We start from the raw sequence: 24402 nt of genomic DNA on the forward strand, positions 1-24402 counted from the left end.
TGATGTTTGGAGAGATTTTAAATGGGAAAGGACTTGGGGGAACTGAAACTTGAACTATTCCTTCAAGCATCGGCATATATAATATAACCTTCTTCATAGTAGGTCTCACTGCAGGGTCTTCTTGGATGCACCAAATGGCAACCATCACAAATCTCTCAACTTTGTTCATATCATTCATGGGATGAGTGAGGAGATGATGAAATTGTTTGGAGAAAAGAAATAGAAAGAGGAAAGGAGCAGAACCGAGAAGGAAAAAAAAAAATTAGAGTCGGATCGAGAAATTGGAAGTAGAGTTGCCGCAAGTCATGGGCTGTGATACTGGTGTAGAGTATTTATACACAAACAATAGGAAAACCAACGGATGCTCGAAGCACTAATCTAGTAACAACTCTCTAATCTAACAACATACTAACAAGACCATGCGTATATGTTTGAACCAACTTTACAACTCATTGAGGTGGGTTGCACACGTGTCTTCTGTTGAAGTAACTTTGGTGGGTTGCATGTTATTCCTCTTAGGTTTCAGCCTGTTCTGGTATACGGGGATGGACATGGAGGAACATGTACTTCCACCACGCCTTCAAGCATCTGCACAACTTTCCTCATAGTCGGTCTACGAGATGGGTCTTCTTGAATACACCAAATCCCAATCATCACAAGCTTCTTTCTATCATCCAATGCCTCAACTTCATAATCTAGAACAGCATCTAATATCCCTTCACGGTAGCAATCGTACACCCAATCCGTTAAAATTGCTCTCTCTTCACAGCTATTTTCCACATCAACGCTTCTCCTACAGCAAATGATCTCAAGCAGCACTACACCAAAGCTATACACATCAACTTTGGCAGTGATTGGCATGTTCCTGAACCACTCAGGGGCAACATATCCTTTTGTTCCTCTAATGGCAGTATGAGTGTGGCTCTGATTCATCATCAAAAGCTTTGCCAATCCAAAATCAGAGATCCGAGCAGTGTAATAATCGTCAAGCAGTATGTTCTGAGGCTTTATATCACAATGGATGACTTGGGTGCTGCACTCTTCATGCAAGTACAAAGTCCTTTGGCAACTCCACAAGCAATTTCAATTCGCTGCGTCCAACTGGGTTTTGTATCAGCGAAAAGGAAGCTTGCTAATGTTCCATTGCTTAAGAACTCGTATACTAGCAATCGATGTTGCCCTTCGTCACAATACCCAACCAGGCAAACTAGATTCTTGTGATGTGTCTTACCAATTACGCTCAATTCTGTCTTGAATTCCTTCTCACCATCTTGTATCACACAGTTTAGCTTCTTCACTGCCACTTGGACACCAGAACCAATTTGTATTGTCCCTTTGTAAACAACTCCAAACGCACCCCTTCCTAATTCTTCTGTGAATCCATTTGTAGCTTCTTGAAGCTCTCGGTAACTAAAAGAATACAAATTTGAGTCCAAAATATTTTTGATAGACCTTACTTGTTTCTTCCGGAAAACGAAGAAAAATCCCAGACAAACAGCAGCACTAAACATAAAACTAACAAAGATAGAGGTAGCTAGAATTACGGATTCCACGGGTATCGAAGTGTTACTGCTCTTCTTCTTCTTATCATCTGGATTTGGCATTGGAGAAAATTGCAGAGTTGTGTTATCCTTTCTGACTTTGAAGAAAGCCTTCGAATTAAGACTGACATCCACTCTCCCATTTGAGAGAGGTAATTTCTTTTTCCAGCAGGTTTCATTCCTGAAAACAGCAACAGCACACAAACAATCTTGAAAGCAAGATTCATTGCACTTTTCTGCAGTAAAAGGTCTGAACTCCGCATAATCTGAGATTGGCCAATCAATATTTGTCATCACGATTACATCATATGGATCTTTTGTGGTAGTAAGCTCATCTTCTTCACAGCCTTGTATGAAATCCGGTTTGCAGCTCCCGAATGGTTCCTTTGGATCAAGTAAAGAGAATCCTCTTGGGCATTGACAGGTTGGCCTATTATCAGCGTTGAGCTTGCAGATACTGTTGTACCCACAAATACCAAAACCTGAATCTTCTGTAATTCTTCGGCAAATATCATCTGGCTCTGACCACAGAAGAGTCCAGCTTACATTTCCAGTGAAATTCTTTGGGTGATAATATTGAGCAAAAATCCCATCAAAGTTGAGAGTTGCTCTAATATAGTTGTCCCTTGCTGAGACTACCTCTTCCCCTGCAAGATAGTACTTTCCACCATTCTCTCTCAGAACATACAAGTACCCTGAGACATTGAAAACCAATTCTTTACCTTTACTACCTGCCACAGTCCCTGAGGTAGTGTCGGTTTCATAGTAAGGTTCGTTGGCAAATTCTGTTGGCAAGTTTATGGTGCTGAGCACAAGATTCCCATCTTCTTGCAGAAGCAGCTGGAACCGTCCCTTTGAATAGTCAGTCTCCGAATATCGAGCTGAAAGCTTCCCACTTCTTTCAATTTTCTGTCCAGGCAACAAGGTATCTATAGGATTGTTGAAGGTCTCCCATAAATTTCCTGATTTGCCATCTTGAAGAACGAAGTTGCCAGTATTATTCATGACCCCATTGGCAACAACACCAACAATGGTTTCAGATTTCCATAGCTCTTCACCCTGAGGACTTGTAAGCTCTAGTCCACTGTTAGCCAAGTTCACAGTTGATCCTTTAGGTGCAAGCGCAGGCTTATTATCCCCATTTGCATACCAAACTATGGTTCTGTCTGGTATTTTGGCATACCATATTGAGAGCAGGAAAAGATCATTGTTTCCAAGTGGCAGAAATCCAAAGGCAAAATCACCAGATGGAGAAAACCATGGTGAGGAGTTGCCTGCAGTTGCAGTAAGAGAAGCACCGACTGCTATGCTACCGTTAGTTTGAGCAAACACAGAAACTGGTAGCAGAAACAGTGAGGAAAACAGAAGCAGCCGTACAGTAATAGTCATTGCTAATTTTCTAGCACCGATGTGGTTAGGCGTACTACAATATCCGTTCTGGAAATGCATGTACAACATCTTGCTGTGAGACGGCAAGGTGACAGCGTGACGCAAAGACAAAAACTTCAGAATTTTTTATGATGAATTGGGACCTATATAGTAAGTGCATTATTTTCTATATTTTTATATTTCTTGTATTTGGTTTTTGCAGGGAATGTTAATTAAATAGAGCATTATTACCTTACTTTCCTTATTTTCAGCTATTATTAGGAGTGGGCACGGTACGGTATGGTACGGCATTGAGCTCGTACCGCTACCGATACCGGAAATTTAAATCGGTATAGTACGGTATGAGATTATGGTTTGCCAAAATTGGTCTTGTATCGTACAAATCGTATCGGTACCATTTCGGTACCAAAATGATACAACTAAAAAATGAATCAATTCAATATTCAACACCAAAATAAGTGATGCATAAGTTACAAATTCAAAGATTCAACATATTCAATATCCAAATCCAAATCAATATATTCAATATCCAAATCCTAATCAACATATTTAATATCCAAATCAACCAAATCAATATTTATCCATCAACAGATTCATCAAATCCAAAAGGTTAAAACTCATGCCTTATGACTTACAAACCAAAATAGTTAAAATTATGCCTCATGGCTTACAAAAATACAAAAACAATCCAAACATAAATGATAAAAATATAAAGTTATACTATTCGGTACGGTACGGTATTGACCGGTACCAAAATCTTGATACCGCTACCATACCATATTATATTGGTACGGTACGGAATATCTCCCAATACCAAATGAAACGGTATGAAATCGGTATGGTACGGTGCGGTTAGGGTATGGTTTCGGTATTTCGGTTTAAGATGCCCACCCCTAGCTATTATACGCCCTTGGAAGGATTTCGACCGAAAATTGACTTTTCAAATGAATTTTAGCGCAAGGCCAATTGGAGAGGAAAACTAAGAAATTGAAGATCATTGTATCAAAGTTTCATAATTTTCTACTAAGCCAAGTTCTCCAAACTTGTAAGTCAAGACAGCCTAAGTTGAAATCCCATCAGAACTGCACTGCTGTGGAAGATTGAAGATTTGAAGCTTTTTACGATTTTTCCTAGTAGCGTGTGACATATGCTTGGAAATCTTAGAGATCAAGCTACATTTCTCATATTTTGCCATAATTTTCTAGGAAGCGTAAGGACCCCAAAATGTGCGTGCAATTTGACTGACATGTTTCCAAGTCAAAGAAGGATTCTTTTCTAGTTTAATTGTTTGAGATTTTGTTATGCTTTAGGAGAGCTTTTCCAGACCTTTTTGGAGTAGGTTTTAGTTGTTTTACACTATATTGGTCACCCTAAGCTCTCTCTATGGACCATCTTTTTCTACCATATACTTTTCACCATATTTCACTACACCCACAAATATATCACAGAGAGAGCCAAGAGTTTGCTGCCGCGGTACTTTTGGAGCTTACAAAGGTGTTGCTGTGGAGAATCCAGTGATCCAATTCATCTGCCAAATCGGTTTTATGACAACAATTCTCTTGTTTATCTTTTCTTTTGTTATGAACTAATTTGTCTTACTAGGGCTATGATTTAGCCTAACCATGAACACTTAATTTTTATAGTTATATTAATTTCTGATTATTATTTCATGTTGAGTATTTGTTACTATTCTTAATGCTTCAAATATCTAACTAATATTTAATTGATGATCCAAACGGAGATCGAGAGGAGATGTTTGGTGTTTGCTTCTTGTAAAAAAATGCGTGGCACAAGGCTCAAAGTTGAATCCTGTGAGAAATAAGAAGCAAACATAAACCATTCGGAGCTAGAACAAACATAAACTCAGGCTTTGTGATCCTTCAATTTTTATAGGACATCGATTTCAATTTTGGAAAAGCTTTTTAGAAACCTCCTCCGATTCTCTTAAATAAACTAACCACTACATAAATAAGCTCACATTTCGTGGAAACTATCTGGGGGAACATAAAATATTTTCTAAGAAAAGTAATGATCTGAATGTCAGAGTAGACGAGAAAGATTCAAAGATGTTTGATAAACTAGCCGGCCATGGTGTCATTGTCAGGTTTGGTTTTGAATGATATATGAATGTTTCTGTATGCAGTTTCTTGATGCACCACAAAACATAAAAAATAAAAACTTACGTAAGAATTTTCATTGACAAACTGGGACATCATCATGACCAATCAAAAGTTAGGTGTGATGATATAGAAATTAATGAAGAATATGGTAGGGCATTATTTTCACTGTGGCATTGACCACAGAGAATCATCTATCACAGAGGCTTGATAGCATCATAACATCTGTTTCTGTTAAAGTTTGAAACCTGACTAACCAAAAAAAGTTTTTTTTTTTCTTCTTCTTGTTTCAGCTAATGGAACTAAATGGGAAAGGACTTGGGGGAACTGAAACTTGAACTATTCCTTCAAGCATCAGCATAACCTTCTTCATGGTAGGTCTCACTGCAGGGTCTTCTTGGATGCACCAAATGGCAACCATCACAACTCTCTCAACTTTGTTCATATGGCCTCCATGTCATTTTCAATCAGAGCATCTAATCTGCCTTCCATATAGAGGTCATATGCCAGTCAGTTAAAACTCCCCTCTCTCCACCACCAATTTCCACATCCACATTTCTCTGGCAACAAACGATTTCTAGAAGCAAGACGCCAAAACTGTACACATCAACCTTCACAGAGACTGGTGCAGACCTGAACCAATCAGGTGCAACATACCCTTTTGTTCCTCTGATTGCTGTTCTAGAAGCTTGGGTTTGATTGAGCAGCTTTGCCAATCCAAAGTCGGATATTTGAGCGTTGTAATATTCATCAAGAAGTATATTCTGAGGCTTTATATCACAATGGATGATCTGTGTGCTGCATTCTTCATGCAAATAAACAAGCCCTCTAGCAATCCCCAATGCAATGTGGTTTCTTTGTTGCCAACTGGGCTTGACATCATCCCCGAAAAGGAAGCTTGCCAAAGTGCCACTGCTCAAGTACTCATATACCAGCAACCTGTGCTGTCCCTCATCACAATATCCTAGAAGTCTGACAAGATTCTTGTGATGTGTTTGGCCTATGACCTTAACTTCAGCTTTGAATTCTTTTTCCTTGTCGTTAAATACTCTGTCCAACACCTTGCCAGCAAGTACTGGTCCTCCTGCATGATCAGCTTTCCCCTTGTAAACAATGCCACATGATCCCCTCCCTAGCTCTTCCTTGAACCCTTGTGTTGCTTCTATGAGCTCTTTGTAGGTAAAGTAGCGCAAATTGCTTCCCGCTGAAGCTTTGTCCTGGTGAGTTCCCGTGAGCTTCTTCTGGTAGTAGAAGAAGAAACCCAAACAAATTGCACCAACCAATATGAAGTTGACAAACACAGAACTACCCAAGAGTGCTGATCCCACAATGATCAAAGTGTTCTGATTCTTTGCCTTTTGAGGTAATGGAGTTGGGCTTTGGAGGGAACCACTACTCCTTAATTTAAGGAAAGTCTTGCTATCCTGTCTTCCATTTGAAAGTGGTAGTTTTTTCTTCCAACATCTGTTGTCTCTAGAAACAGCCGCAGCACATAGACAATCTTCCAAGCAAGATTTTTTTCAGGCTTCAACATTATAAGATGTAAACAACTCATAATCTGATCTTGGAAAATCAGTATTTGGAAGCTCATCCATGTAGTACAAATCTCTTTCAGAACCCTGCCCTCCACCATCTTCACAATCTTGCTGCAGGAAAGCTGCCTTGCAACCACTGTACTCATCAGTTGGATTCAATAAAGAATACCCCACTGGGCATCTGCAACTTGGCCTTCTATCTTCTTTAAGTGTACAAACACTATTATAACCGCATGGCCCTGTTCCGATTTCTCCAGCTATTTTCACACAAATATTATCTGGTTCAGTGTGGATGACACTCCAACTTTCACTGGTTGTAGAATTCTTCAGTTGGTAACTTATGATGAAAACCATATCAAAATGGAGAGTTGCTCTGACATAATACCTCGTAGGTGAGAGTGCCTGTCCCGGTGTTGTAATAAAAAATCTCTCTCCACTTCTTCGCAATATGTACAAGTAGCCTGACTGATCAAAGATGACCTTGTAACCGGAATTTGTATCATTTGCTTCGTCACGACTGCCGCTGATGTAATATGCGTCATAAGTATATTTACCCGGAACATTTACGGGGTTGAGCACAGCATCACCATTACCAAGCATCTGAAACTGGTATCTTCCCCTTGAGAAGTTAGTTTCTGTTTGTCTAGAATAAAGCAAGCCACCTACCTCCATTGTCTGAGTAGGTAACAAGGTATCAGTTGGATGATTGAAGGTCTCCCAAATGACTCTAAAACTTGTATCAACAATCATAAAGTTTCCCGTGTCGTTCATTACACCATAGGCTATTGCAGCAGCTGGAAATTCTGTCAATAGTTATTGATCTCCTTGTGGGGGTCTCAGCAGAAGGCCTTGGTCGGTTAGCTCTACTTTTGATTTTCTTGGAGCAGGGTTGCCTTCATTTGCATACCAAACTATGGTTTTCTGAGGTATCTTGTGACACCATATGGCAAGCAAGAAGTGATCATTATCAAGTTTTTGAAATCCCAATGCAAAATCATTGGAAGGTGAAAGCCACCAAGCAGACTCTTCACCTGCAGTGAGAGTACTACCCACACTAATGTTACCGTTAGTTTGAGCAATGACAGAGAAGGGCAGGAGCAGGAAGAGAAGGAAGAGCAGATGGGGGAGAACAAAAGCCATTGCTTTCATTTGTACTTCGGATCTGTCCACTCACAAATACAAATTTATAGAAGAAACAAAATTATTACAATTGGAGATTTTAGAAAAGTAAGGGTCCAAGAAGACTAAGTAAAAGCTTATGCAACATAAAGAAAGCATGGTCATTGTTTTCATAAAGAAAACAGTGAGGACAAAAAAGACATGACCATTGTTGTCATAGGAAAAAAAAAGCAATGAAATGAAATTATGAGAGAAATATAGTTGCAATTTCATTTGATAAGACTGCAGGTGTCCAATTTCAATTTCAATTTTTCTTATTGGGACCACTACGAAGAAAAAGACTGCATGAATTGACTGGTTGAATTTTGCAGTGGGAAAGGGTCAAGAAAGAGACCTATTGACCCCAAATATCAGGGAGAAATAGAGGAGGTAATGTGGACTAATCTTAAACTAAACTGATGAAACTGCAGGTATCCCTCTTCCAAGTAAACTGCAGGTATCTTTCTTGTTCTTTTTCACACATCCCCAACTAACAGAGGATTTTTCAGGTAGAGATATCATTAAGAGAGAATTTTTTTATACAAGCGATATTTGACTTTGGTCTAATCTAAACTACAGGAAATGGGATTTGAACTCAGGTACAGAGTAGGGAGTACATCCGCTTTAGCCAACTTGGCTAGGCCCATGTCTGCATCATTAAGAGACTTTTGAATGCATCTACTTGCAGTGCCACAGGTTCAACCAAAAATATGTGGGAGTAGCGTGCACAACACAGAGACTCCATAAACTTACGACAAAGTTATCACCTTCATACCAAACTGAGATTTAATTTAGGAAACTGAAAAGAAGAATCTTATAAACAATAATTGCAAGCGGAAACGATATCAGAAGGCTGATTTAATACCTTGAGAGTCCTTGACTTGATGTTAATGGAATTTGTGGCACAGAAGCTAGTGTGAACAAGTACATACCAATAGAAAGGACCACAATCCACAACCAATAATGGCCTTGGTTTTTCAGAAACCAGTAAAAATAAATAGGCCACAAACTTCATCAATACTTAGATTAAGTAAACACATAGTTGCACCACGTTATCTTAACAGAATTTGTCCTTCCCAACAAGAACATAACTAACACAAAAATTTACATACACAGCCTTCTTTCTTATCAGTATGGCCAAATTAAAGCGATGCAAAACTACAAATAAGTCCACTAAAAACGATTGATAAACAGAAAATAAGAAACTTAGTACCGAAAATGATTTAAACCTGCGATACAAATGACCCCTTCAAGCAAGCTCTGGAAAATGGGGAAGGGCACTGTGGAACTTGTACTTCCACCACTCCTTCAAGCATCTGAACAACCTTCCTCATATGGGGTCTAAGAGAAGGGTCTTCTTGAATACACCAAATAGCAACCATCACAAAATTTTCCAGTGTCGTTTTATCACCCAGGGCCTGAACTTCATAATCTACAATAGCATCTAATGCTCCTTCAAGGAAGCAATCATAGACCCAATCCGTTAATATTGCTTTCTCTTCGCAGTTATTTTCCGCATCAACGCTTCTCCTACAACAAATGATCTCAAGCAGCACAACACCAAAGCTGTACACATCAACTTTGGTAGTGATTGGCATGTTCCTAAACCACTCAGGTGCAACATACCCTTTTGTTCCTCTAATGGCAGTATGAGTCTTGCTCTGATCCATCATCAAAAGCTTTGCCAATCCAAAGTCAGAGATTCGAGCAGTGTAATTATCGTCAAGCAGTATGTTCTGAGGCTTTATATCACAATGGATAATTTGAGTACTGCACTCTTCATGCAAGTACAGAAGTCCTCTGGCAACTCCATAAGCAATTTCAATTCGTTGTCTCCAACTCGGTTTGATATCAGTAAAAAGGTAGCTTGCTAATGTGCCATTGCTCAACAATTCATACACTAGCAACCGCTGTTGCCCCTCATCACAATATCCGAAAAGGCGAACCAGATTCTTGTGATGTGTCTGACCAATTACATTCAGTTCTGTTTTGAATTCCTTCTCAATTTCTTGCATCACATAGTTTAGCTTCTTCACTGCCACTTGGACACCAGAACCAATTTGTAGTACCCCTTTGTAAACAGTTCCAAAAGCACCTTTGCCTAATTCTTCCTTGAAACCATTTGTAGCTTCTTGAAGCTCTTCATAACTAAAAGAACGCAAATTCGTGTCCAAAACAATTTCGGCAGACCTTACATGTTTCTTCCGGAAAATCAAGACAAATCCCAGACAAAGGGCAGCACCTAAGATAAAGTTAACAAAGATAGAGGTACCCAAAAGTACTGATTCCGCACGTATCACAGTGGTCTGGCTCTTCTTCTTCTTATCATCTGGACATGGATGTTGAGGAGCTGGTATTGGTAGAGTTGAATTGTCCTTTCTGACTTTGATGAAGGCTTGTGAATTAAGACTTGTATCCACTCTCCCATTTGAGAGAGGTAACTTCTTTTTCCAGCAGGTTTCAGACCGGAAAATAGCAACAGCACACAAACAATCTTGAAAGCAAGATTCATTGCACTTCTCTGCAGTAAAAGGTTTTAACTGCACATAATCTGAGATTGGCCAATCTGTATTCTGTAGCACCTCAACATCATATAAATCTTTTGTGCGACTAAGCTCATCTTCTTCACAGCCTTGTATGAAATCCGGTTTGCATCCCTGATATGGATCATTTGGATCAAGTAAAGAGAACCCTTTTGGGCATCCACAGGTTGGCCTCTTATCTCCTTTGAGAGTGCAGATACTGTTGTACCCACAAACACCAACTCCTGAATCTTCTGTAATTCTTTGGCAAATATCATCTGGCTCTGACCACCGAAGAGTCCAGCTCACATTTCCAGTGAAATTCCTGGGGTGATAATATTGAGCAAAAATCCCATCAAAGTTGAGAGTTGCTCTAATATAGTTGTCCCTTGCTGAGACTGCCTCTCCCACTGGAAGATTGTACTTTCCACCATTCGCTCTCAAAACATACAAGTAGCCTGAGACATTGAAAACCAATTCTCTACCTTCACTACCTGCCACAGTCCCTGAGGTAGTGTCGGTTGAATAGTAAGGTTGATTGGCAAAGTTTGATGGCAAGTTTATGGTGCTGATTACAACGTTCCCATCTCCTTGCAGAAGCAGCTGGAACCGTCCTTTCGAATAGTTAGTCTCCGATTGTCGAGACGAAAGCGTCCCACTTCTTTCCAATGTCTGTCCAGGCAACAGGGTATCAGTGGGATTGTTGAAGGTCTCCCATAAGCTTTCTGAATTTCTATCTTGAAGAACAAAGTTGCCTGTATCATTCATGACCCCATTGGCAACAACACCAGCACCGGTTCCAGATTTCCATAGCTCTTCACCCTGAGGACTTCTAAGCACTAGACCGCTGTTGGCAGTCAAGTTCACAGTTGACCCCTTGGGTGCAACTGCAGCCTCATTATCCCGATCTGCATACCAAACTATGGTTGTGTCTGGTATTTTGGCATACCATATTGAGAGCAGGAAAAGACCATTGCTTCCAAGCGAAAAAAATCCAAAGGCAAAATCACCAGATGGAGAAAGCCATGGTGAGGAGTTAGCTGCAGTTGCAGTTAGGAAATTCCCCACTGCTATGCCACCGTTAGTTTGAGCAAACACAGAAACTGGTAGCAGAAACAGAGAGGAAAACAGAAGCAGCCGTACAGTAAAAGCCATTGCTAATTTTCTAGCACCAATGTGGTTAGGCATACTACAATATCCTAGCTAGCTATATTTCATAATGAAGAATGGGATCACGGACCTTGTTTCCTTGAAATTTCTTGCTATAAATGCGTGTGTATACTAGTCTACATTAACCATCCACTACGGCACGAACTTAAAGACCCTCGCTGCCCGTCATGCACAAAAATTTCAAAGTGTATCTGTCTACATCGTAGTTTTTTGTTTAATACTGTCAAATGACGCATTTTCTCCTTCTAACAGCTTAGTTTGAAAGGCAAATATGTCATTTTATTCTCAAAATTTTCCTTCTTTCCTCCCTTTTAACTAAAATATGGAAAGTTGTATAGAAAAAAAAAAAAAAAAGATGGATACAGCTGGAAATGAGTCATAAAAGGGGTGCTGTAAAATCTGAGCTTAGAGTTGTGAGGGTAGGAGCGCAGGAGTAAGAATTGGAAAAAGATGGAAGAAAGATCCCATCAACTGAAGCTGACTGAAGAGACTACAAAGTCTTCAAGTGGCTGAGACTTTGAATGCGAACGCGAGACAGGATTTTCAAACATATCATTTCTACTATCCAATGCAAGATGTGTTTTTTTTTTTTGGTCAAGATGCAAGGTGTGTTCTTTCTCCTAAAAAATAACTTGACTGTTGCTCAAAACTGGAACATACCTCTTACTAGTGATACTTAGGTGTTGTACCTTCTGAGTTTTTTGCTCAGTTTGTTGTTTCTTTGTTCCCATGAGTCTCCTCGTGTCGTGGTTGTTTTTATTAGGCTTTTGCCTCTTTTTTGTTATATATTATTCACTTACAAAAAAATAAATAAATAAATAAAAGTAAAAAATATTTTCTGCGTCCATGTCTCTATATTCATTGTCATATGTTCTTTGCCCCAGCTTACCCCTAACTAAAGTTTCTAGTCTCTGATCTATTATGGTCATGCCCATAAAGTAATCCAAGTTGGGCACGACAAAGAACACGACCTGCTGACACAAATTTTCCACCATGGTTCCAAGGGCACGACAAATAACACGACCCACTGAGACGAATTTTCCACCCTTACAAGCCAAAAGATGTAATAAATATGAGCTTGTTAACCATTTAAGTGTAGCAGTCAAAATTCAATAGTAATAAATATGATCGTTGCTATGTAACTCTAATTTGATTATTTGAAGTTGAAATCTATGACACACTGTTTCTTAACAAAAAATTTATCATTTCCATTACATAAATAGAGCATTCTTTCTTATTATCACCAGTATGGCCAAATAAAAGACATGCATATATCTAAGAAGCGATCAAAATGCAGAACTACAAACTAGTGTGATCACAGAATCAAATCCAAAAAGCAAAGAACAAGAACAAGATTGACAAGCAGGAAATAAGCTAGTCCTGGCAGTAAATGTTGAGAGTTAAGCTGCATACTAGTTTTGAATCAAGTTGCAGATGATAATCCTGCAGATTAATAGTGAAGAGAATGAAGAAATCAAAGGAGCTGAAGAACTTTCCTTTCTTGGTAATAGCTGTTATCCAACGGCTAGTTTTCTTACTATTTTAGGAAACTCTACAATTGTAATTCTTAGCTGTTTTAGTTCTTGCTGCTGTAACAATTTCTAGCCTATGTGTAAGAATCATAGCCTCCAATGACCTTGAATGGCTGGAGATGAGTCCTTGTGTCCTAGTTTTTAGGATCTATTTTTTGGTAGCTTGTGTCATGCATATAGTGTGATTTTTGGCTCTGATGCAATACAATGAAAAAGACTGAAAACATTCTCATTCTCTGTGTGTGTTTTTTCTCTCCTCTGCATACGTTGCCTACACTGGTTTTGGTTTGCTGTAAATCAGTCACTAAAACCAGCAAGCTAAATACCAAATTCTAACATGGTATCAGAGCTCCTGGTCTGATTTCAGAGAAGGGGCGTGAGCTGTGAGAAAGGGGGTTTTCTTGAAATCTCTATAAGGGATAAAGGTTGCTCTTTTATTGTATGGTTCACTGAGACTCACATCAAAATGGTGGGTTTAGGTTCTGCAGGTGGAGATTTACGAACTCCACAGTTCAATGGTTCAAACTATGATTTTTGGTCAGTAAAAATGGAGACTATCCTCATAGCATATGACCTATGGGATGCAGTGGAGATTGGAATACAACCACAGCCGATTATTGAGCAGGAAGCAGGCTCTGAAGGCACTGGAGATGAAGAGAGTGAGGCTGAGCAAATCCCAGTGGAAGCACCTACTATCTCCAGAGAAGATAAGATCAAAAATGCCAAGGCTTTGAGTCTTATTCAAGGAGCACTGACAGATGAACTCTTTCCTCGCATCAGAAATGAGAAGACTGCAAAAGGTGCTTGGGAAATTCTAAGAATAGAGTTCAGAGGAGATAAAAAGGTAAGAGCTGTGAAATTACAAGCTATTAGAGCTGATTTTGAATATTTGAGAATGAATGATGTTGAATCTCTAGATGACTACTTGGCTCGATTTTTTGAAATCTGTAAACAACCTGAAATCTCTAGGAGAAGATGTAACAGAGAAAAGGATTGTTCAAAAATTGTTGATGAGTCTAAGTAGGAGGTACAAGTCCATAGTGTCAATCATTGAAGAAACCAGAGACCTTGAAACTATTAGAGTTGAAGAAATTCTTGCATCTGTCAAAGTCTATGATAAGAGAGAGGATTCCACATGATGAAAGGGATAAATTGGCAGGAACTGAGAAAGCTTTTAGCAGTCTCAGAGTTGGAAATAATCAAGCTTCTGGAGCTAACAAAAGTTCTCAGGGAAAGCAAAATCAAAAATGGCAAGGACAGAACAAAAAGGGCTCAAACTGGTCTCAAGGTGGAAACTTTAACAACAATAGTGGCTCAAATTGAAGTAATGGCTCTGGAGGGAATTGGAACAACAGTTTCAATCCACAAAACAAGCAAGGAAATAGCAGTCAAGGTGGTGTGAAACCATAGTGCCAAGTCTGTCAAAAGTATCACTTTGGTGTGTGCAGTCACAAAGGCAAACCTAGATGTGGAAAATGCAATAGGTTTGGTCATACTACAAAGGACTGTGACAATGGTAAACAAGTTGCAAACTGTGCAAAGGAGGAAGAGGTAACCATAGAAACAATGTTCTATGCCTGTCATGCAAGTTCAATTGCATCAAGCAAGTCTGTGTGGTTTGTTGACAGTGCTTGCAGCAATCACATGACCTCTCAAGAGTCCTTGTTGATCAATCTTGATAGGTCAGTGACCTGCAAAGTGAAAATGGGCACTGGTGACCTTGTTCAAGCCACAGGAAGAGGGACACTAGTTGTTGAGACAAGAAAAGGGAGAAGATATATAAATGAGGTGCTGTTAGTCCCTGGTTTGGATGAGAATTTGTTAAGTGTAGGACAAATGATGGAGCATGGGTACTACATTCTATTTGGAGGAAACTATGCATTAATATGTGATGACAGCAGCCTTGATAATGTTGTTGCCAAAGTAGCAATGGCTGGAAATAGATGCTTTCCATTGTCTATGGAATCTATCTGCTCAATGGGAATGAAAGCAGCAGTGCAAGAAGATCCATGGGTTTGGCATAGAAGATTGGGGCATTTGAATTTTGCAAGCATGAAAAAAATGCAGCAAACACAAATGGTGTTAGGCTTACCTGATTTCTTAGAAAAAAGGGAGTATGTGAAGGCTGTGTGTATGGTAAAAGCCATAGAGAACCATTTGAGAATGAGAAGCCTTGGAGAGCTAAGAATCCACTTGAGTTGATACACACGGATGTATGTGGTCCAATGCAAAATGAGTCCATTGGAGGAAATAGATACTTCATCACATTCATTGATGACTATTCAAGAATGTGTTGGGTATATTTTCTCAGAAACAAGTCAAGTGTGATAAGTGTGTTCAAAAAGTTCAAAGCATTTGTTGAGCTACAAAGTGGATTCAATTTAAAGAAACTAAAAAGTGACAGAGGTGGAGAATACACTTCACATGAATTCCTTGAGTATTGCAGTGATCTTGGCATGGAGAGGCAATTGACTATTGCCTACTCACCTCAGCAAAATGGGATTGCTGAAAGAAGAAACAGAACTATTTGTGAAATGGCAAGATCAATGATGACTGAGAAGAAAATCCCTGTAAAGTTTTGGGCTGAAGCAGTTGGTACTGCTGTGTATCTGCAAAACATGTGCTATACTACTTCAGTTTAAGACAAAACTCCATTTGAAGCTTTCACAGGAAGGAAACCAAGTGTAAAACACCTGAGAGTGTTTGGAAGTATCTGTTACAGTCACATTCCATCAAACCTTAGACAGAAGTTTGATGACAAAGCAAGCAAAGGAATTTTTATGGGTTATGGCAGCTGTGAGAAGGGTTACAGGGTCTATAATCTTCAAACTGAGAAGATTATACTCTCTAGAAGTGTTGTTTTTGATAAGAACAAATCCTGGAATTAGGAAAGCAAGCAAGATGAAACTGTTTCTGTGCCTTTCATCTTTGAAAATGGAAATTCTGAGATAGCTAAAACAGAAGAAGCCTCTCATGAAACTCACAACATTGATTCACCAAATCTGAATCAATTAATCTCAAATGATGAACATGTCTCTGGAAGAAATGGTAGTGGCACCAGTCAAGGGTCAACTCCAAGCAATACACCAGCAAAGCTGAGAAGTTTGGAGGACATTTATGCAAGATGTCACATGACCATTATTGAACCTGAAACTTATTATGAAGCTATTGAAGACAAAGCATGGAAGGAAGCAATGGATGCTGAGATTGAAACTATTGAAAAGAATGGAACTTGGGAGCTAGTGGAAAGGCCAATAGATAAACCAGTCATAGGAATCAAATGGGTGTTCAAAACCAAGTTGAATCTGGATGGAACAGTTCAAAAACACAAGGCTAGACTTGTAGCTAAAGGGTATGCTCAGAAACCTGGTATTGATTATAATGAAACCTTTGCCCCCAAGGTTAGATACAATTAGAACTTTGATTGCACTTGCAACACAAAAGGGTTGGAAGTTGTTCCAATTAGATGTTAAGTCAGCCTTCTTGAATGGAGTACTTGAGGAGGAGGTTTATACTGAGCAACCAGAGGGGTTTGAAGTGAAAGCAGCAAGTCATAAGGTCTATAAATTGAAGAAGGCACTCTATGGTTTGAAGCAGGCTCCCAGAGCCTGGTACAATGAAATTGACACCTATCTAGCTAGCTGCAATTTTAAAAGAAGCACCAGTGAGGCCACCTTATATACCAAAACTGATGAAGAAGGAAAATTGATCATTGTCTCTATATATGTTGATGATATAGTTTATACTGGAAACAGTAATGCATTGCTCAGTGAGTTTAAAAGGGACATGATGCAAAAGTATGAGATGACTGATTTAGGACTCTTACATCATTTCTTGGGAATGAGAGTTCTACAAACTGATAAAGGGGTGTTTATTCATCAAAGCAAGTATGCAAAGTCCTTGCTTGTGAAGTTTGGTCTCGAGGATTGTAAGTCAATAACAATTCCTCTACCCACTGGTGAGAAACTAAAGAAAATTGATGGAAGTCAGTTGGCTGATGAAGGTTTGTTTAGAAAAATTGTTGGCAACCTGTTGTATCTGACCGCAACCAGGCCTGATATAATGCCAGTTTGTTATCAAGATTCATGCATAGCCCTACAAAGAAACACATGGGAATTACAAATACGTTCAAGGCACTCTCAGTTATGGCATTGAATTTACAAGGGACAAGAATGCTGTTCTGATTGGTTTTTGTGACTCAGATTGGGCTGGCAACGAAGATGACAGTAGAAGCACATCTGGATATGCATTCAGTTTTGGTAGTGGAATTTTATCATGGGCTTCGGTCAAGCAAAACACAGTTGCATTGTCAACTGCAAAGCTGAATACGTCTCAGCAGCTGAGGCAACAGCTCAAGCTATCTGGCTAAGGTTTGTGTTGGATGATTTTGGTGAAATGCAACCTGATGCAACACCATTGTTTTGTGACAACATGTCAGCAATATCAATGGTCAAAAATCCTGTTTTCCATCAGAAAACAAGGCACATAAACCGAAGGTATCATTTCATAAGGGAAGCTTTACAAGAAGGGGTGATTGATATAAAATTCTGCAGAAGTGAAGAACAGTTGGCAGATATTTTTACAAAAGCTCTGCCCAAAGATCGATTCAATTATTTGAGGTTGAAGCTTGGAGTTAAACCAGTAAGCAGCTTAGGAGAGGCTGTTGAGAGTTAAGCTGCATACTAGTTTTGAATCAAGCTGCAGATGTTAATCCTGCAGATTAATAGTGAAGAGAATGAAGAAATCAAAGGAGCTGAAGAACTTTCCTTTCTTGGTAATAGCTGTTATCCAACGGCTAGTTTTCTTACTATTTTAGGAAACTCTACAGCTGTAATTCTTAGCTGTTTTAGTTCTTGCTGCTGTAACAATTTCTAGCCTAGGTGTAAGAATCATAGCCTCCAATGACCTTGAATGGCTGGAGAAAAGTCCTTGTGTCCTAGTTTTTAGGATCTGTTTTTTGGCAGCTTGTGTCATGCATATAGTGTGATTTTTGGCTCTGATGCAATACAATGAAAAAGACTGAAAACATTCTCATTCTCTGTGTGTGTTTTTTCTCTCCTCTGCATACGTTGCCTACACTGGTTTTGGTTTGCTGTAAATCAGTCACTAAAACCAGCAAGCCAAATACCAAATTCTAACAGTAAAACCTTGGCTGCAATGTAATGCAATACAAACAAAGTTGGTTTCAGCCTGTACTGGTGGTATATGGGGATGGACATGGAGGAACATGCACTTCCACTACACCTTCGAGCATCTGCACAACTTTCCTCATAGTTGGTCTAAGAGACGGGTCATCTTGAATACACCAAATAGCAATCATCACAAGCTTTTCCGGCTTCATTCTATCATCTAAGGCCTGAACTTCATTATCTAGAACTAGAACAGCATCTAACATTCCTCCGCAGTAGCAATCATACACCCAATCCGTTAAAATTGCTCTCTCCTCACGGCTATTGTCCACATCAACGCTTCTCCTACAGCAAATGATCTCAAGCAGCACAACACCAAAGCTATACACATCAACTTTGGCAGTGATTGGCATGTTCCTGAACCACTCAGGGGCAACATATCCTTTTGTTCCTCTAATGGCAGTATGAGTGTGGCTCTGATTCATCATCAAAAGCTTTGCCAATCCAAAATCAGAGATCCGAGCAGTGTAATAATCGTCAAGCAGTATGTTCTGAGGCTTTATATCACAATGGATGACTTGGGTGCTGCACTCTTCATGCAAGTACAAAAATCCCTTGGCAACTCCACAAGCAATTTCAATTCGCTGCGTCCAACTGGATTTTGTATCAGCAAAAAGGAAGCTTGCTAACGTGCCATTGCTTAAGAACTCGTATACTAGCAATCGATGTTCCCCTTTGTCACAATACCCTACCAGGCAAACTAGATTCTTGTGATGTGTCTTACCAAGTACGCTCACTTCTGTCTTGAATTCCTTCTCGCCATCTTGTATCACACAGTTTAGCTTCTTCACTGCCACTTGGACACGAGAACCAATTTGTATTTTCCCTTTGTAAACAACTCCAAACGCACCCCTTCCTAATTGTTCTGTGAATCCATTTGTAGCTTCGTGAAGCTCTCGGTAACTAAAAGAATACAAATTTGAGTCCAAAATATTTTTGATAGACCTTACTTGTTTCTTCCGGAAAACGAAGAATAATCCCAGACAAACAGCAGCACTAAACATAAAACTAACAAAGATAGAGGTAGCCAGAATTACGGATTCCACGGGTATCAAAGTGTTACTGCTCTTCTTCTTCTTATCATCTGGATTTGGCATTGGAGAAAATTGTAGAGTTGTGTTATCCTTTCTGACTTTGAAGAAAGCCTTCGAATTAAGACTGACATCCACTCTCCCATTTGAGAGAGGTAATTTCTTTTTCCAGCAGGTTTCATTCCTGAAAACAGCAACAGCACACAAACAATCTTGAAAGCAAGATTCATTGCACTTTTCTGCAGTAAAAGGTCTGAACTCCGCATAATCTGAGATTGGCCCATCAATATTTGTCATCACGATTACATCATATGGATCTTTTGTGGTAGTAAGCTCATCTTCTTCACAGCCTTGTATGAAATCCGGTTTGCAGCTCCCGAATGGTTCCTTTGGATCAAGTAAAGAGAATCCTCTTGGGCATTGACAGGTTGGCCTATTATCAGCGTTGAGCTTGCAGATACTGTTGTACCCACAAATACCAAAACCTGAATCTTCTGTAATTCTTCGGCAAATATCATCTGGCTCTGACCACAGAAGAGTCCAGCTTACATTTCCAGTGAAATTCTTTGGGTGATAATATTGAGCAAAAATCCCATCAAAGTTGAGAGTGGCTCTAATATAGTTGTCCCTTGCTGAGACTACCTCTTCCCATGCAAGATTGTACTTTCCACCATTCTCTCTCAGAACATACAAGTAGCCTGAGACATTGAAAACCAATTCTTTACCTTCACTACCTGCCACAGTCCCTGAGGTAGTGTCGGTTTCATAGTAAGGTTCGTTGGCAAATTCTGTTGGCAAGTTTATGGAGCTGAGCACAAGTTTCCCATCTTCTTGCAGAAGCAGCTGGAACCGTCCCTTTGAATAGTCAGTCTCCGAATATCGAGATGAAAGCTTCCCACTTCTTTCAATTTTCTGTCCAGGCAACAAGGTATCTATAGGATTGTTGAAGGTCTCCCATAAATTTCCTGATTTGCCATCTTGAAGAACGAAGTTGCCAGTATTATTCATGACCCCATTGGCAACAACACCAACAATGGTTTCAGATTTCCATAGCTCTTCACCCTGAGGACTTGTAAGCTCTAGTCCACTGTTAGCCAAGTTCACAGTTGATCCTTTAGGTGCAAGCGCAGGCTTACTATCCCCATTTGCATACCAAACTAGGGTTCTGTCTGGTATTTTGTCATACCATATTGAGAGCAGGAAAAGATCATTGTTTCCAAGTGGCAGAAATCCAAAGGCAAAATCACCAGATGGAGAAAACCATGGTGAGGAGTTGCCTGCAGTTGCAGTAAGAGAAGCACCAACTGCTATGCTACCGTTAGTTTGAGCAAACACAGAAACTGGTAGCAGAAACAGTGAGGAAAACAGAAGCAGCCGTACAGTAATAGTCTTTGCTAATTTTCTAGCACCAATGTGATTAGGCGTACTACAATATCCTTGCTATAAATGCGTGTACAACATCTTGCTGTGAGACGGCAAGGTAACAGCGTGACGCAAAGACAAAAACTTTAGAATTTTTTATGATGAATTGGATAGTAAGTGCATTATTTCCTATATTTTTATACCTCTTATATTTGGTTTTTGTAGGGAAAGTTAATTAAAAAGAGATATTACCTTACGTTCCTTATTTTCAGCTATTATGCGCACTTGGAAGGATTTCGACGGATAATTGACTTTTCGAATGAATTTTAACGCAATGCCAATTGGAGAAGAAAGCTAAGACATTGAAGATCATTGTATCAAAGTTTCATAATTTTCTACTAAGCCAAATTCTCCAAACTTGCAAGTCAAGACAGCCTAAGTTGAAATCTCATCAGAATTGCATTGGTGTGGAAGATTGAAGATTTGAAGTTTTTTCCGATTTTTCCTAGTAGAGTGTGACATATGCTTGGAAATCTTAGAGATCAAGCTACATTTCTCATATTTTGCCATAAGTTTCTAGGAAGTGTAAGGACCCCAAAATGTGCGTGCTATTTGACTTACGTGTTTCCAAGTCAAAGAAGGATTCTTTCCTAGTTTAATTGTTAGAAGAGCTTTTCCAAACCCTTTTAGAGTAGGGTTTAGTTGTTTTACACTATATGAGGTCACCCTAAGCTCTCCCTATGGACCATCTTTTTCCACCATATACTTTTCACCATATTTCACTACACCCACAAATATATCACACACAGAGCCAAGAGTTTGCTGCCGCGGTGCTTTTGGAGCTTACAAAGGTGTTGCTGTGGAGAATCCAATGATCAAATTCATCTGCCAAATCAGTTTTATGACAACAATTCTCTTGTTTATCTTTTCTTTTGTTATGAACTAATTTGTCTTACTAGGGCTATGATGTAGCCTAACCATGAACACTTAATTTTTATCGTTATATTAATTTCTGATTACTATTTCATGTTGAGTATTTGTTACTATTCTTAATGCTTCAAATATCTAGCTAATATTTAATTGATGATCCAAACGGAGATCGAGAGGAGATGTTTGGTATTTGCTTCTTGTAACAAATACTATGTCTTGATTGAGTGCCCGAGAGGGACTAACATGACTCATGCAGTTTGCTTGCAGGTTCTCATAGAATTTAATGGGTTCTTGATTTTCTAAATTCGTTGCTCGAGAGAGAATGGGTTGTTAATTATGAAAACTTTTGGTTGAGCCCTAGAGAGGATATCAAATGAATTAGGAGAAACCAACTGTCAACATGGGTAATAATTAGGGTTAATTGGTTACAAGAATTAACTGGAATTGGTTATGATGAAATCGGATGCTCTAGTGTCTCATCAACTTGATTCTCCATTGTTAATTAAATTGCTATTTTTTATATTTATTTTAATTTAGTTTAATAAATCAATCACTCTCATTAATCAATTGGTCAAATAAGCTTCTGAATTAATCATAATTGATACTTAAAAGGAAATTACAGTCTTTATGGGAACGACATTTCACTTATCTCTATATTACTTGTGCAGATTGTGCGCTTGCAATAATTTCACAACCACCTACAAAATTTGAAAATTGTTATGAAATAGCTATTGATGAAATCATCAGTTGGAGCTTTGTCTTTTTGTTTTTGGATTGTGGGTGAAAAGTCTATTTCAATGTTTTATAATGTAGGGTAATTACTTGGAAGCTGAAATTTTCTTTGACTACTTCAAGCATCAACTTATGTCCACGTTAGATCATTTGAGTTTATTATTTCTAAGCTCTTTGAAGAAAAATCTAAAAAGCGCAGCAACTTGTCATGATTGAATATTGTCCCACATTGAAAAGTTTTGGAACTAGCATATGACCTCATAGGATAGGATTATTTGTCAAAACTTTACCTTGGCAATTTTACAAACCCACTTACTAATGTAGTTTGAGGATCACTTGGCGAAAAAAAAATGTAGTTTGAGGATCAAATTCGGATGTTTCAAAATGTTGAGACCACCAATGTGGTTCAAGGCATACCATATATAAATGTAACCAAATTTTAGGGGCAAATATGACTTTTCATAATTAACAAATAAAATAAGGTTAAAATAAATATAAAATACAAAAATGGCGATGAAGATGAAGATGATGCTCTGCAATACTTTCTTCTTCTCTCTTCGTAATCCCATTGAACCTATTTCAATGGCTGGAAGAAACAAAGACATATTGAATAACCAAAAGCTGTTTAATTTGCAGGTGCTTGGACTCTATTCTTCATGCTGAACACAAAAGCATCTTGGAAGCAAACAGGGATGAAAAAGTTGAAGCTGACAAGCAAATGCCATTCGATTATGTACTGGAATTGAAAAAACTCTTGGGTTCTTCGGCTAAGAACGTCAAGAGGTATCACAGATTTTCCTAAAAGTTAATATTTTTCTTCATTTTTACTACCCAATTTGTGAACTACTGGGAAACTGATCAAGCACATGAAAAATTGACAATGGCTGTGATTTTGGGAGGTGGGGTTGGCGGGTGATGAGGTGGGGAGGAGGGTGGTGGGTGGTGGGTGGTTGTCTCTCAACAACAAAGGGAAATCAAGGGGAGGGGAGAGGGTCTGGGTGGTTGTTGAGATGGGGTTCTGGGTAAATTCCCTATAAACCCTAACAAAAGACCCATGGTGATGAATTGAATACCATAGAGGCTGAATAATTATTGAATATTCAGGAATGAATGAATGAAGGGATGATGTGGGTGCTTGTGCAAAGCTCAACACTATGAGTCACCATACGATGAGTCAGAGATTTGATGCTTTGCTTCTGCACCGTCCACCGTTTGATAGGTCAAACCCTGAAACCCCTTTTGGGCTTTTTGGGGCTCAGCTCAATATGTTTTGCATTGGCGGCAAAAAAACAAAATGGCAAAAATCCACATTGAAATTTCTGTTTCTGTTTTTTTTTTTTCAAGTGTTAATTGCTTTGATTCTGTGATCCACACACACCACCACCTCAGATTCCAATTTATTTCGGTGGGATCCCATTACCGTAGCTTCCATTTATACACTTGAGTTAAGTGAATTGAATATTCAATTCATGGTCTTTTGGGTGGAGAGTGGTTGTGGGATGGGTTTGGGGGTTGGAGCTTGAGGGTGGTGACCATGGTGGAATGGGGAGAGAGAGAGAGAGAGAGAGAGAGAGTTTTTATTTATTTTTTAGCATTTATTTATTTTTAACGTATGAAATGACCAATTTACCCTCATATTTAACAGCAACATTAACAGAATGTAACGGTTGGATGATTAAAATAGAGTTTATGTACCATTTGGACTAATAATTTAATTTATGGACCAAAATATAAATTACGTACAAATTTGAAGACCATTTGTGTAACACCCCGACCCCAAATTTATCCCATGTTTAATTAATTTAAGTGGAATTGAGAAATTACACGTGGGATAGGGGTATTTTAGTCATTTTCTTATCCGGAAGGAATTTGGGAATTCCGGTTGTACCGTTGCGTAGAGCACGGTGAGATGAGTTCGTAGACACGTAGTGGGCTCGAATCGGAGTTGTAACGAGAGAGATATGATCAAATGAAGCTCAGTGGCATAATCGTAAATATTTTGAAGTGGGTTTTGGTTAAAAGACGAATTGCCCCGTCTCTCTCTCTCTCTCTCTCCTCGGTTTGCGACGCTGGAACAGCCGCCACGCTTTGGCGGCCGTGCTCTCGTCCGCCACCAAAGTCGACGGGCGGTACCAAAATGACCGCCGTCCTCTTACTACCCGGGTCTCGCCGTCACCGGGATTTCGCCGAAAAT

At 39.2% G+C, this 24402-nt stretch overlaps 2 protein-coding genes and 2 pseudogenes across 2 annotated transcripts; all 4 read right to left on the reverse strand.

Annotated features, from left to right (window-relative positions):
• Nucleotides 1–372: 372 nt before the first annotated feature.
• Nucleotides 373–2930, reverse strand: LOC103341830 (G-type lectin S-receptor-like serine/threonine-protein kinase LECRK3; annotated as a pseudogene).
• Nucleotides 2931–5082: 2152 nt separating this feature from the next.
• LOC148921289 (G-type lectin S-receptor-like serine/threonine-protein kinase RLK1) lies at nucleotides 5083–8553 on the reverse strand (annotated as a pseudogene).
• A 290-nt stretch (nucleotides 8554–8843) lies between these two features.
• LOC103341829 (G-type lectin S-receptor-like serine/threonine-protein kinase LECRK3) lies at nucleotides 8844–11537 on the reverse strand. Its single transcript, XM_008245384.2, has one exon. The coding sequence runs from the start codon at nucleotides 11448–11450 to the stop codon at nucleotides 8964–8966; it is 2487 nt and encodes an 828-aa protein (XP_008243606.2). The 5' UTR covers nucleotides 11451–11537; the 3' UTR covers nucleotides 8844–8963.
• Nucleotides 11538–17898: 6361 nt separating this feature from the next.
• LOC148921290 (G-type lectin S-receptor-like serine/threonine-protein kinase LECRK3) lies at nucleotides 17899–23640 on the reverse strand. Its single transcript, XM_089048532.1, has 3 exons — nucleotides 23629–23640; nucleotides 20799–20900; nucleotides 17899–20624 (listed from the first exon to the last, which is right to left on the reverse strand). Exons 1-3 carry the CDS (start codon nucleotides 23638–23640, stop codon nucleotides 18150–18152), a joined length of 2589 nt encoding a protein of 862 aa, XP_088904658.1. The 3' UTR covers nucleotides 17899–18149.
• Nucleotides 23641–24402: the final 762 nt, after the last annotated feature.

The sequence above is a fragment of the Prunus mume genome, linkage group LG1 (genome assembly GCF_029339155.1).
Source record: "Prunus mume cultivar Tortuosa linkage group LG1, ASM2933915v1, whole genome shotgun sequence".
In the NCBI taxonomy this organism is placed as follows: Eukaryota; Viridiplantae; Streptophyta; class Magnoliopsida; order Rosales; family Rosaceae; genus Prunus; species Prunus mume.